The 14,873-nt window shown below is 46.2% G+C and overlaps 2 protein-coding genes across 2 annotated transcripts in view; one reads left to right on the forward strand and one right to left on the reverse strand.

Moving 5' to 3' along the window:
• The window catches only part of EIF2A (eukaryotic translation initiation factor 2A), a 52,586-nt gene extending 42,025 nt beyond the window's left edge, over positions 1–10,561 (reverse strand). Inside the window, exon 1 of the mRNA XM_077290765.1 lies at positions 10,489–10,561. Within this exon, the coding sequence (XP_077146880.1) occupies positions 10,489–10,516 (28 nt within the window). The 5' untranslated portion in view covers positions 10,517–10,561. The remainder of the gene's footprint in view (positions 1–10,488) is intronic.
• A 103-nt stretch (positions 10,562–10,664) lies between these two features.
• SERP1 (stress associated endoplasmic reticulum protein 1) lies at positions 10,665–14,389 on the forward strand. The gene is made up of 3 exons (XM_077290766.1): positions 10,665–10,955; positions 11,035–11,110; positions 13,379–14,389. Exons 1-3 carry the CDS (start codon positions 10,872–10,874, stop codon positions 13,417–13,419), a joined length of 201 nt encoding a protein of 66 aa, XP_077146881.1. The 5' UTR covers positions 10,665–10,871; the 3' UTR covers positions 13,420–14,389.
• Positions 14,390–14,873: the final 484 nt, after the last annotated feature.

Consider the following 14,873-nt stretch of genomic DNA (forward strand, 5'->3'; position numbering starts at 1 on the left):
CCATATTGACCCAGGGGCCGTCATGGTGGTGGCAGATGTTGAATCACTGTACACCAGCATTAAGCACCCCGACGGCCTTAGGGCCACTAAATACTACTTAAATATGTCAAACCTTCCTGTCCCTTTTCAAAATTTTGTCTTGTAAGTTCTTGAGTTTGCCCTAACCCATAACTTCTTCACCTTTAAAGGGTCCTTCTTCCTGCAGCTCCAGGGAACAGCCATGGGTGCGGCCTTCGCGCCGTCCTATGCTAATCTGTTCCTGGGGCTGTGGGAGAGGGACCTCTCCCTGTCAGATCCCATCTCATCTGTGGACGCGGTACATAGATGATGTATTTATGATCTGGCAGGGCCCCATTAATTCTTTACACGAGTTCATGAGCTCCCTTAATGATAATGCCATCAATGTGCACATCACCTATCACCATGATGCTCAATGTGTGGAATTTCTAGATGTGTTAATCAAACGGGATGCCACCAATACTATACAAACTAACATATTTAGAAAGCCTACCTCTACCAATTCCCTTTTGCACGCCTCCTCCGCCCATCCGAGACATGTGGTCCAATCCGGCCCCATCGGACAGTTCCTCCGTCTTCGGAGGATCTGTTCCGATATTAGAGATTTTGAAATACAAGCTGACGATCTTAAAAAAAAGATTCTATGAAAGGGGTTATAGCCACCGCATGGTAAAAAAGGCATACAATCGTGCTAGATATTCTTCTCGACATGAGTTAATATACAAATCTAGTTCAAAGCTTCCTGACGGTAAAATTAGATTTGTTACCGATTACCATAAACGCTTCTCAGCGGTTAGAGATGTCCTTACCAGGTCTTGGCTGATACTATTAACTGATCCCGTACTCTCAAAATACCTACCTAAGCGACCCGCCATTACCACTAGAAGGTCCAAGAATTTACGTGATCTCCTGGTGCATAGCCACTACGTGGGCAATCCTAAAACTACCTTTTTAGACCAGTATCCTAAGAGATTAGGCTGTGCCCCTTGCGGACATTGTGTGGCTTGCCCCAATGTGGATAAATGCAATTCGTTTTTCAACTCTGATAGATTTTCTAATATCAAAATTTCTGGATCTATCAATTGCACTACCCGCAACGTCATCTATTTTGCCATCTGCCCTTGCGGGTTGATATACATCGGGCTAACCACACGTCCCTTTAAAATCCGTATCAGAGAACACGTACTAGATATTCTGGCTGCGGCCGGCACTAAAGATCCATCTACTCTTAAAACCATCCCCAGACATTTCTGGTTGAGTCACAACTGCGATGCTACCCTCCTCAGAATTAGGGGTATTGATACCCTGGAAACTAATATCCACGGGGGTAAAATATTGCAGTGCTTAGCCCAGCTCGAATCCCGCTGGATATGGAGGTTAAATACGCTACATCCCAGAGGACTCAACGAACAGATTATTTTTGCTCCATTTCTGTGACGCCGTACTGCTGCATAGTCTATATTCCATCTTGTGCTTTTACAATCCAATTGTTTTTAACTGTGTGTTGTCTTATTCTAATTTTATGTTTTATTGCTTCTAGTTTGAGGTCCCGGTTCCCTTTCAGCGTTTGTGCTATGTTCCATTCTTGTAGGATCATTTATCATGAAGATCGTTTCATCCTTACAACATGAAATCCATTACGACTGTATACCACCGTTAACATCACCTGTACCTGTCTACAAAGTATCTAGCACTACGTTGTTATATTATCTATTTTTTATTCATTTTTGTATATTTCCTGTTCATGATGACAGGCTGTGTATATATATCTCTACACTGACCGGCCTGTCTACCTTTTCTCTATGATGTTTTTTCAATGTCTGTGTGCTGCCTGTGTGCGCATGCGCGCCTGGCCCGCCGCGTCCCTCGGCTCTCTGTGTCTCCTGGGTGATGCGGTCCCACAGTGCACTTCTGCGCTGTGTCTCCGCCTCCCCTTGACGCGGACGCCGGCGGATGGGGTAAGTGGTTCGGGTGCGAATGCGCCGCCATTGGTGCAGCACACTCCAACATGATTCCATGTCGTCCGACGCTCCAGTTGCCGCCGCTAACTTTCCCTATCAAGATATGGACTTGATTTATTATTATTATGATTTCTACCCGGCGGTACTGCTAGCGTTGTAAGACACCATGGTAACATTCCATCATTTCCGGTCCCAGTTCATTGGTCCGGGCCCTCTTTTAAACCACACACTTCCTATTGTAACCACGCCCCCTGACGAAGGCTCTGCCGAAACGCGCGTCGGGGTGATGTGGTGACCGCTGGCTTCCTGTTGTGCCCCCTCAGTGACGGTCCCTGGCGATCCACTTCACCGATATTTGGGTATGTTACATCATTATTTATGATTCGCCTGTGACACGCTTGCAGATTTAGTATAGGCCGACATATGTGGCTATTGATTTATTTATACTAGGGGCCAACAGTGTGATTCCCACTCATTGGTATATATATATGCAGTATTGCATTCCAAATAAGGGATATTTAGTCTTTATTATACTTTAGTCACGGTCTACCCATCCCGTTTCTTTGGATTGTTTATATGCACTGTGGTTGCATCCACTTCTTCACGTGTTGTTCTGCATATTTTTCTAAATAAAGTTTTGTTACTTTTATACTTACCTTGACCTATGTATCATCTTCTGTTCTCCTGTTTTTCAATTATATTATAGATGTACAGTATGTAGTACAATTCATCAGACGATCGCAGGTTCAAGTCCTCTAAGGGACTAAAACAAAAATGAAAAAACAAAAATCCAAACAGCAGAAATACAGTTTGTTGGCTGATCAAACGCCACAAAAAATGCAATAAGTACTGATCATAACGGTATCAATAAAAATATCAGCTCAGCATGCAAAAAGCAAGCCCTCACATGGCTCCATTGACTGAAAAATGAAAATGCTACACGTCTCAGAAAATGGTAGCACAAGCACAATTTTTTTCAAGAATTTTTAAAATATCCACCATTTTGCCATAATCGTACTGACTTAAATAATGGTATTGTCAGGTCATTTTTACTGTACAATGAACACCATAAATACAAAACCCAAAAAACGATGGAAAATTGCATTTGTCTTTAACACACCATACTTGGAATTTCCCCATTTTCCAGTACATTGCATGGTAAAAATGGATGGTGTCGTACAAAAGTCCAACCCGGCCCGCAAGGCCTCATATGACAAACGCTGAAAACTACTAAAGTTATGGCACTTGAAAGAAAGCACAGAAAAAACAAAAACTGTTGCACATTAGATGACATTTTGTACATGTTTAAGACTCTTTTTGCATCTCATCAAGGTGATGCGACATTGCGGAGCAGATGTGCGGATTAAGATACCCACTGTACACCAAAGCTTTGGGCACAATTGCACAGAAATCTTGTGCACATGTTGCTTATTCTTTCCTTCCAGATTTGAAGCAGTTTAAAATCTGCAGAACGTCAATTCTTCCAGTGTTTTACACCAATTCAAATGAGTTGTGAATATCTGCTACAAATACCCGTGTGCACACACCCTACAGATGCGCCAATGCATCATCCACCATGAACCACATATATTTACAGTGGGGCAAAAAAGTATTTAGTCAGTCAGCAATAGTGCAAGTTCCACCACTTAAAAAGATGAGAGGCGTCTGTAATTTACATCATAGGTAGACCTCAACTATGGGAGACAAACTGAGAAAAAAAATCCAGAAAATCACATTGTCTGTTTTTTTATCATTTTATTTGCATATTCTGGTGGAAAATAAGTATTTGGTCAGAAACAAACAATCAAGATTTCTGGCTCTCACAGACCTGTAACTTCTTCTTTAAGAGTCTCCTCTTTCCTCCACTCATTACCTGTAGTAATGGCACCTGTTTAAACTTGTTATCAGTATAAAAAGACACCTGTGCACACCCTCAAACAGTCTGACTCCAAACTCCACTATGGTGAAGACCAAAGAGCTGTCAAAGGACACCAGAAACAAAATTGTAGCCCTGCACCAGGCTGGGAAGACTGAATCTGCAATAGCCAACCAGCTTGGAGTGAAGAAATCAACAGAGGGAGCAATAATTAGAAAATGGAAGACATTCAAGACCACTGATAATCGCCCTCGATCTGGGGCTCCACGCAAAATCCCACCCCGTGGGGTCAGAATGATCACAAGAACGGTGAGCAAAAATCCCAGAACCACGCGGGGGGACCTAGTGAATTAACTGCAGAGAGCTGGGACCAATGTAACAAGGCCTACCATAAGTAACACAATGCGCCACCATGGACTCAGATCCTGCAGTGCCAGACGTGTCCCACTGCTTAAGCCAGTACATGTCCGGGCCCATCTGAAGTTTGCTAGAGAGCATTTGGATGATCCAGAGGAGTTTTGGGAGAATGTCCTATGGTCTGATGAAACCAAACTGGAACTGTTTGGTAGAAACACAACTTGTCGTGTTTGGAGGAAAAAGAATACTGAGTTGCATCCATCAAACACCATACCTACTGTAAAGCATGGTGGTGGAAACATCATGCTTTGGGGCTGTTTCTCTGCAAAGGGGCCAGGACGACTGATCCGGGTACATGAAAGAATGAATGGGGCCATGTATCGTGAGATTTTGAGTGCAAACCTCCTTCCATCAGCAAGGGCATTGAAGATGAAACGTGGCTGGGTCTTTCAACATGACAATGATCCAAAGCACACCGCCAGGGCAACGAAGGAGTGGCTTCGTAAGAAGCATTTCAAGGTCCTGGAGTGGCCTAGCCAGTCTCCAGATCTCAACCCTATAGAAAACCTTTGGAGGGAGTTGAAAGTCAACTTGAATGGGCCAACATACCAACAACAGTGTGGGGCAACCTTGTGAAGACTTACAGAAAACGTTTGACCTCTGTCATTGCCAACAAAGGATATATTACAAAGTATTGCGATGAAATTTTGTTTCTGACCAAATACTTATTTTCCACCATAATATGCAAATAAAATTATAAAAAAACAGACAATGTGATTTTCTGGATTTTTTTTTCTCAGTTTGTCTCCCATAGTTGAGGTCTACCTATGATGTAAAATACAGATGCCTCTCATCTTTTTAAGTGGTGGAACTTGCACTATTGCTGAATGACTAAATACTTTTTTGCCCCACTGTATGTCTAGTCGAAGTTTACAGTGTTTAAAGCAGAGAGCTTCAGGAAATCTCTCCCACTGTACTGAAAGTATATGCAGTCTTCAATACTTTGTTTTATTTAGATTACTGCGTGTAATGGCTGCATAGTAACTCACTTATTTCCAAAAGATTAAATTCGGTCCTGGTCTTGTGATCATCACAAGGTCCTATTCAGTTCAACTGGAGCCGGATAAGATATTCAACTCCCTGTGGCTCGATGTTTTGCAGCGGTAGACAGCCGCAACACATGCAGGGATTGCCAAAAAACAAAAAAGGAAATCCCAGCATGTGTTGCAGCTGTCTACTGCCGCAACACATGCAGCCACGGAAACTCGAATATATTATCCGACAGTTCTTCCTAAAAAAGAAAACTGTTATTTAAAGGGAATCTGGCAGTTAGATCTACCCCCTCAAATCAAAGAAGTGCATGCAGGTCTTTGAAAGAAAAATCCATCTACACCTTTATATCTTCATTGAGACAATAACAGAACATTATATCAAAGAAAAATTTTTTTATTTAACAAATTCCCCCTGACGAAGGAAATAATACCGAAACGCGCGTCGGGGCGCGTGTGCACGTTGAGAGTTAAGGTACAAGGTACTTACTATGTCCGGATCTATATAACTTATTTTTCCATCGCTTGATCTCCGGTTCAGCTGCATTTCTGCAGTTTTTTAATCACGTTATATCATAAAGGCTCCCCCTTCTTTGGCACAAATCTTTTTCTTTTTTTATTATATTGTTCACTGTGTCACGTGTTGCTTAATGTGTGATAATATTCACAGTGCGTTTGCGTATTTGATGCACTTTTGGGACATTTGTGTATTTACATAAATTCCCCACCTTTGAATTGTTGCCATGGCACTTATGCACTTTATCCCTTGCAGCTGATATTTTTCTGCTTTTAGTGTTTCACTCTGTTTTTCATTCCTTCTCTTTTTTATATATATATATATATACTGCGCCTCTTCATTTATTTTATATGTATATACATAATTCTATATATAAAATATTTTTTTATTTTTTATGACCTGAGATCAGTTTGTTATTTATATTTATTTTTATTCCGGTCATGAGATATAGATATTATTTATTATCAATTTTTCCCTATTGATTACCTGCACCTTTTTATCTCACGTTGCACATTCTTTTATGAATTGATGTAATGAAATATATTTTTTAATATTTTTGTTAAATAAAAAAATTTTTCTTTGATATAATGTTCTGTTATTGTCTCAATAAAGATATATTTGCATGAAGTCCTTGGCTTTGGTTCTCTTTCTCCTTGATTTCCGTTCTCTGGGTTGGTGCTCTTATGTGCTTTTTTAGTGGTCTCCACTGTCTTGTAAGCCACACTCTATAAAAATTATTATTATATTATTCTATTTATTTAAATTTTTCTACTTTTATACATAAGTGTGGTTTAATTTCTTTGTTGTTACCTTTATATCTTGTATCTGTTGCTGCATTCTCAAGAGACTAGAGTTTTCATTCATATGTAATGTGATATTAAGTGTGCCAGGCTCTTTAGTTTGATTGATCTCTCACTGTCTGCTGTGTTTGCCCGCTGCATGATTTCACATAGACAGCGAGCTGTCAATCAAACAGGCAGGAGCTGTGTGGGGAAACATCCTGCAGAGAAGAGGCCAGCTAAAGAGAGCCTGTCGCTAGGTCAAAAATGGCTAATGTTTCCTCTTATTATAGTGTCTCCTCCCACTGCTCCCCTGTATGTCGTTTGTTGTTTTAAAGGCCGCTCTGGAACCGTAGCAAGGGAGTGTTGCTCACAGAGTAATTATATAGTACAGCCTAAAGACAGACCCATAGAGAATCTGTGAGCACAGCCCCTTGTAAGGATTAAATACAAAAACCCGTATCTCTGGAACCATATGGCAGAAAAGTAAACCTGTAGGGCTTCTGACCTGATGACGTCCTCTCTAACTGCTCTGTCATGGCCACAGGACCCAGATATAAGAGGTCAATGGATTTAGCTTTCAGAGACCTGCGTGCTCATAAAGCGGGTGGGTGTCAATCTCCCGGACTGATTTACTTAAACAGGTATTCTCAAACTGTCTCACAGCCATGCATGCACTCCTCACTTGTTGGTTGCTTGGGGGTGACAGTGCTAAGTGAGAAGCTGCATGCTACTACTACAAATTAATGGGAGTTTATTCTGGGTCTACACTGTTACCACTATATTTACACACTAGATGGTGGCCCGATTCTAACGCATCGGGTATTCTAGAATATGCATGTCCACGTAGTATATTGCCCAGTGACGTAGTATATTGTCCAGTGATGTAGTATATTGCACAGTTACGTAGTATATTGCACAGTTACGTAGTATATTGCACAGTTACGTAGTATATTGCACAGTTACGTAGTATATTGCACAGTTACGTAGTATATTGCACAGTTACGTAGTATACAGCAGAGCCACGTGGTATATTGCCCAGTTATGTAGTATACAGCACAGAGCCACGTAGTATATTGCCCAGTGACGTAGTATATTGCCCAGTGACGTAGTATACAGCACAGAGCCACGTAGTATATTGCACAGCGACGTAGTATACAGCACAGAGCCACGTAGTATATTGCCCAGTGACGTAGTATACAGCACAGAGCCACGTAGTATATTGGCCACGTAGTATATTGCACAGCGACGTAGTATATCTACTCACCTGCCGGAGCCCCCGGATCCAAGCGAAGCGGTTACCGCCGCTGCTCGTGCGCTCCGGTCTCAAGAGTGGATTGCGGTCTCGCGAGATGATGACGTAGCGGTCTCGCGAGACCACTACGTCATCATCTCGCGAGATCACAGCATGGACCGGTTACCGCAGTGTCGCGAGCGGGAAAGGCCTGTTGTCGATCCGGGGGCCGACGGACGGTGAGTATATAACGATTTATATTTTTTTATTATTTTTAACATTAGATCGTTTTACTATTCATGCTGCATAGGCAGCATGAATAGTAAAAAGTTGGTCACACAGGGTTAATAGCAGCAGTAACGGAGTGCATTACACCGTGGCATAACGAGGTCCGCTACCATTAACCCTGTGTGAGGGCAGACTGGAGGGGAGTACGGAGCGGGCACTGACTGCAGGGAGGAAGGAATGGCCATTTTTCGGCCGGACTGTGCCCGTCGCTGATTGGTCGTGGCTGTTTTGCCACGACCAATCAGCGACTTGGATTACATGACAGACAGAGGCCGCGACCAATGAATATCCGTGACAGATAGAAAGACAGACAGAAGGACAGACAGACAGACGGAAGTGACCCTTAGATAATTATATAGTAGATAGGAATAACATGGGGGAGATATTGCTGTTAGAAGAGCCGGGACAGGAGAAGAGATGTTGTGAGCAGCTAACTGCTGTGCAGAAATCAATGCACTGGAGAGAGCTGACTGGGATGAGAGCAGTTACCTACTGTGAACACTGGGCCCAGCTCCATGGAAACGAGCTGTACACCATGTAAGATAAAGGCTTTCACTGCAGGAGAATCACAGCGGATAGTATAAAGCAAAGCAATTACAAGCCTGCTTGTTTTCCTATTATCCAACTACAGCAGTATGACCATGACATTATGTCTTGAAAGGGATTCACAACTTTTTTTTTCATATGTGCCCAAGAACTTATAGACAGGTAAATGCTAACTGCCTGCCTGCTGAGCTGCGACTTCATTTGACCTCATGTCACCAGAGCAGCTCTTCCTCTTCCAGTCTGCTCTGTAGAGGGGCATCACTGAGGACATCATGCTGATTGACAGCTGATCCCCCGCAGTGAAGTAGTGAGTGGCGGCTGTCAGTCAGTATGACATGGGCAGTCACGTGGTAACATGGCGCAGAATGGCCAGCAGGAGCGGTGTGTGACTGGACAGACAGCGGCACCGGAGGCAGGTAGTTACCCGCAGTAAGAGGCGGCTGTCAGTCAGCATGACATGGGCAGTCACGTGGTAACATGGCGCAGAATGGCCAGCAGCAGCGGTGTGTGACTGGGCAGACAGCGGCACCGGGCACCGCAGGCAGGTAGTTACCCGCAGTAAGAGGCGGCTGTCAGTCAGCATGACATGGGCAGTCACGTGGTAACATGGCGCAGAATGGCCAGCAGGAGCGGTGTGTGACTGGGCAGACAGCGGCACCGGGCACCGCAGGCAGGTAATTACCCGCAGTAAGAGGCGGCTGTCAGTCAGCATGACATGGGCAGTCACGTGGTAACATGGCGCAGAATGGCCAGCAGGAGCGGTGTGTGACTGGGCAGACAGCGGCACCGGGCACCGCAGGCAGGTAATTACCCGCAGTAAGAGGCGGCTGTCAGTCAGCATGACATGGGCAGTCACGTGGTAACATGGCGCAGAATGGCCAGCAGGAGCGGTGTGTGACTGGGCAGACAGCGGCACCGGGCACCGCAGGCAGTTACCCGCAGTAAGAGGCGGCTGTCAGTCAGCATGACATGGGCAGTCACGTGGTAACATGGCGCAGAATGGCCAGCAGGAGCGGTGTGTGACTGGGCAGACAGCGGCACCGGGCACCGCAGGCAGGTAGTTACCCGCAGTGAGAGGTGGCTGTCAGTCAGCATGACATGGGCAGTCACGTGGTAACATGGCGCAGAATGGCCAGCAGCAGCGGTGTGTGACTGGACAGACAGCGGCACCGGGCACCGCAGGCAGGTAGTTACCCGCAGTAAGAGGCGGCTGTCAGTCAGCATGACATGGGCAGTCACGTGGTAACATGGCGCAGAATGGCCAGCAGGAGCGGTGTGTGACTGGACAGACAGCGGCACCGGAGGCAGGTAATTACACGCAGTGAGCGGCGGCTGTCAGTCAGCATGACATGGGCAGTCACGTGGTAACATGGCGCAGAATGGCCAGCAGGAGCGGTGTGTGACTGGGCAGACAGCGGCACCGGGCACCACAGGCAGGTAGTTACCCTCAGTAAGAGGCGGCTGTCAGTCAGCATGACATGGGCAGTCACGTGGTAACATGGCGCAGAATGGCCAGCAGGAGCGCTGTGTGACGGGGCAGGTAGTTAGGAATTGCCTGTAAGTTCTCGGCCCCATAACGGGTCATGGAGAAGCCCCTTTAGTATTGGAGGCCGAGATCCCATCGTTCCCGCAGAGGTGTGGGCCCAGCACCGCCGCTCGGGGGCGCCCTCCTGTAGATGTGACCAGGACTGGAGTCTGCACCTGTCACGTGTCAGTCTGTAGTACACTCCACACCACGTGGTGCAGAAGTGAAGCGCCAGTAACACACAGTACGGGGGCGCCGGCCCTGCTCCCTGCACCGGTCAGCGTACCGGCACACACACGTAGGAGGAACCGACTACTATACGTGCAGATGTAACAGACCTGCCAGAAGCGGCATGGGAGGCGCCATCTTGAGCCGGAAAGAGACTGGTGACGTAACGAGGGCAGAGGCGGAGCCTTAACGTGATCCACGTAACCCTTAGTGGCCGGATTACGCACTTCAGGAGACACATCCGCTGAAGTGTATGGAATCCTTCCGCCGTGGGCGCTACAAACACACGTGTAACTCCGCGGACTATTTGACAAGAAGTGATGACGTGTACGCAGTAGTGTGATACGTAGTTCCGTTGGGGGCGGGGTGTGTGGAATTGCCTACGCTGGCAGCTCGGCGACTCGGTATTTACTGCTCACACACCCAGTAGTGAAGGGGCTGGTGACCGTTGTCTGCTGTCCGTTATCCCTCCGCTCACACGTCAGCAGCAGCCATGGTGGCCAAACAGAGAATCCGGATGGCGAACGAGAAACACAGCAAGAACATCACACAGAGAGGCAACGTGGCCAAGACCTCGGTAGGTGTGCGGACCGGGGGAGGGTGTGCGGACCGGGGCTGGGTGGGCTGCTCGTGTAACGTCTCTCTCCTTCCTGCAGCGGAACCCCACGGATGAGAAGTCCTCGGTGGGACCCTGGTTACTGGCGCTCTTCATCTTCGTGGTGTGCGGCTCCGGTGAGTGACAGCTGCCTGTCAGAGATGTGATCTGTGGTACTACTACTCCCAGCAGCAGGGCTGCTCCAGCCTCACCTGTGACTAGTGTCTGACATGGGCTTAGGGACGCCTGTAGCACTACAGCTCCCAGCATGCCATACGTTCTGCAGGTTGTCAGGGCCTGCTGGGAATTATAGTTCCCTCAGCGCTGTGATGTCAGGTTGGAGTGTGGCTCTCCAGCTGTTGCAGCACTACAACTCCCAGCTGGGGTTGTTAGGACATGCTGGGTGTTGTAGTGCCATCAGCAGAGGGGGTCGCTTATATAAACTGTTCCTGCTGTTGGCTGTGGCTTGTCTGCGCCTACAGACGACCCGCGCTGGGAATCTGCCGGCCATCGTGTGCCACCTGTCAGTGCACCGGCCATGGAAACAGTCAGCAAACTGGAGACCATCACTGGATGGAGACGTCTCCCACGTTCCTTCTGCCCTGCCCGGGACGCTGTGGCCAAGACATCCTGACGGCAGCTTCCTTCCTGCTGACTGTCTCCTCCCGGCTGAGATTTATTTCTTGCTGCCTGGCCTAGTAATCGTCCGTCCTCGCCCGCAGCGTGGTTCCATTGTTTGCTGACATTAGGGTCACATGTAGGTCTGGAAGGAAGGGATTACCTGCCATTAGTGACTTATCAGGAGATGGGCCCGACCATTACCGGTGATCTCTGCATGGTGTCCTGACAGCTGTCCAGGTAATGGGGGAAATCTGCTGGGAGTTGTGGTGCTGGTGGCACGTGCTGGCCTGTAGGGTCCTAGACATCGAAGTCTGAGTACTGGGGTCATATACCGGTGATGACGGACCCTCTATGCCAGGCATGCAGTACACGGCTATGTATAGCGAGACTTTACAGTGATTTACAGGCGACACTTCTATGCCATATGGAAAGGCATTTCCCCCATGATGTTGTGTGTTCTGCTGTAGGTGCGTCAGAGCGGCGTATTATTGGGGTCAGGTATTCTGGGGTCTCTGGGATTACAGCATCCTATGTCTGCACAGTGGAGCTCTGCCTGGGACCCTGATGAGGGCTGGAGAACATGGTAATGGGAGCGCTGGTGGTCATGGGGGGGGGGGGGCTGTGATGCTGGAGGTGCGCAGTCATGGGGGGGGTGATGCTGGAGGTGCAGTCAACAGCTGGGGCTCGGTCCTGTGGGGCTTTGAGTGGAGCGGCATCACAGTGAGTATTTTGGGTTCTCCCTCTCCATCCCACTGCAGAGTTTCTTGGCTTAGTATCTTGCTCTCCTGTACAGTAGCACTTGTTGGGCGCTGATTACATGGGTGCTTGTGTGGTGACTCCCGGTTGCCCATTGTAGTCTATGGTGCTCTGTCACCGTTAAGGGATGTGCCGCCACATAGAACTAAAAAAGTTAATAGTTCACAATACTATAAATAAGTAAATGGAGTTTAATCAAAACTGACTGGAAGGAAAAGCGCAGTGGTTTCCCATAGCTGCCTATCAGATTTCGGTTTTGACATGTCACAGAATCCCTGTGGAGTTGACTGTGGGACACCTCTCTGCGTTTCCTCTGCACTGGGTTTGATAAACGTCTAGTCCTTAAGTTCTCCTTCCCTTGTCAGTCCCCTGCCGCTCTGGTGTCGGTGATCCTTTGCCTGTTTTCTAGGATTCCTGGTCCAGTGATATCTTTACCCATGCCTGTTTATCTAATGACTGGCTGCAGCAGTGACCAGTGTCGTTGACGTCTTACTGCTGCAGGCAATGATTGTGTGCAGTGGTCACATGACAGCTCAGCACAGGACACTGCGCATCATTACTGGTGGGGGGCCCGGGAGGTTGCAGGGGCCTGTGACTGATCAGTGCCTGGCATTTGAATGCTTGTAGAAGGCACCATAAGTTCCTCAATGTCTCTTCATCCCCTTCCAGGAAACCTCTTAAGTGACCTTTGCATCTCCTGTTTCCCTATGGAGTGCTGTACCCTATTGCGGCTGGCAGAGGACAAGATGCCAGTCGTGTTACATGCATAAGGGGGATTGGTAATATTTAGGCAGACCACAACCATGAGACACTTAATGGGGTCCTGAACTCCTACAGAACAGCTGTGGCCTGTGATCCTAGAGCAGGCACACATTACTGTATTGGCAAGCCCCCGCCATATGGAAGCGGATGGTCCCTACATCTTCATGTGAATTTACAGATGTGTCTTCTACATTTTGTATTTACTGGAATTGTCTTGCATTCTGTGATATTTTTCATTAAACTTTTTTTTTTTCTATCCTTTACAGCAATTTTCCAAATAATTCAGAGCATTAGGATGGGCATGTAAACCTTTCTCCAGACGTTACAATTTTCCTGTGAAGTATAACATGGACTCTGATTTATTATTTTCCTGTTAATTGGGACAACGAAAACCAGATTTCACACAACTGCCTGTTCCAGAATGACGACGTAAACCGCGATCATCCGAGTCATTCCAAACTGTGCCACCAAAGTCATTCCAACTTTTGTAATCCATCCTCCAGTGCCTTCAGAGAGCACCATATGCATCAGAGCAATAAAGCCGAGCTGCCGTCGTGGAGCTGCTTCTTCAGTGAGCGTTACTCCGTGTGGAACTAAGTTGTATGCAATGTAGATACCTGTAGTTCTAATAGGTTTGTGTCTGAAGCTATCTGTTTGTTAAATATTCTACCTTTTTAATGTATAAAATTGGTTAATTCTTTTTAATTTAAGAATCAAAAGCTGGAAAACTGAGTGATTTGATTATTCTCTATATGCTGCAAGAAAATCTGTCAAGTGTTCTCGTTCATTTTCAGCTGCTTGCTTTGCTCATAGAAGCTATTAATTCTCTAGAGAGACATCTTTTATGTTGCCAAAAACTAGCACCTGTAACGTGCTGCTCCCCAGATGTCCACTAGAGGGCGAGCACGAGCAAAGCTGCACAGTGGACTGCTACGGTCAGAGCGGATGGGGAAGAGTGAGCGCAGACCTGTGCCATCATCCCCCTCTATAGAGCTGTCTGTTCAAGCCATTTTGGCCTTTACAAGAGAAAAAACTGTGGACGCATTCTCAATGTATTTTTTTTTTATTGTCTAACCTATGCTTTTGCATGCACAAGAATCCACTCTCCATTTTACTGGTGGTTAGATATCTGTTGAAAATATTGGTTAGCGGCATGGCTATCACAGCTCTGAGCAACCATAGGTATTGTTTCAAAATGTGACCTACCTAAAAAGAAAAAAACAGTGTACAGTTGGTGCGTTTTGTAAAAAGAAAATAAAAACTTTACAAAAAAGTTGTTTCAGGATTGTTGAGGTATTTTTTAAAAATGGAGGGGATCATGTGTTTTAGGAAAAGGCCTACACTTTTAATTTAGCTGGAAGAATTGTGCAACGCTAACGATGTATGAGAATATGGAGGAGGTGCAAATGTCTGCCATGTTTTTCTACAATGCTGGTGTCTGCTTGTGCAAACGTGTAGATGCATGCATACAATGCTTTATACCCTGCACAGTAAACTTAACCCCTTCCCAACCTTGAACCTATGGGATGTCACCCACTGTCACTCTATGCCTCAAACGCTTCAACGGACCCCTGTGATTCTAAGTTTTTGTTTGTAACGTACTGTACTTCACGTTAGTGGTAAAATGTCTTCAGTATGACTTGTGTTTATTTATGGAAAAAACGGAAATTTGGCAAATGTTGTAAACCTTGCAATTTTCAAGCCCTTAAATCTGATATGTCACACAAAATACTTAACATTTCCCACATGTCTACTTTTGCA

Source organism: Ranitomeya variabilis, chromosome 2 (assembly GCF_051348905.1).
Source record: "Ranitomeya variabilis isolate aRanVar5 chromosome 2, aRanVar5.hap1, whole genome shotgun sequence".
In the NCBI taxonomy this organism is placed as follows: Eukaryota; Metazoa; Chordata; class Amphibia; order Anura; family Dendrobatidae; genus Ranitomeya; species Ranitomeya variabilis.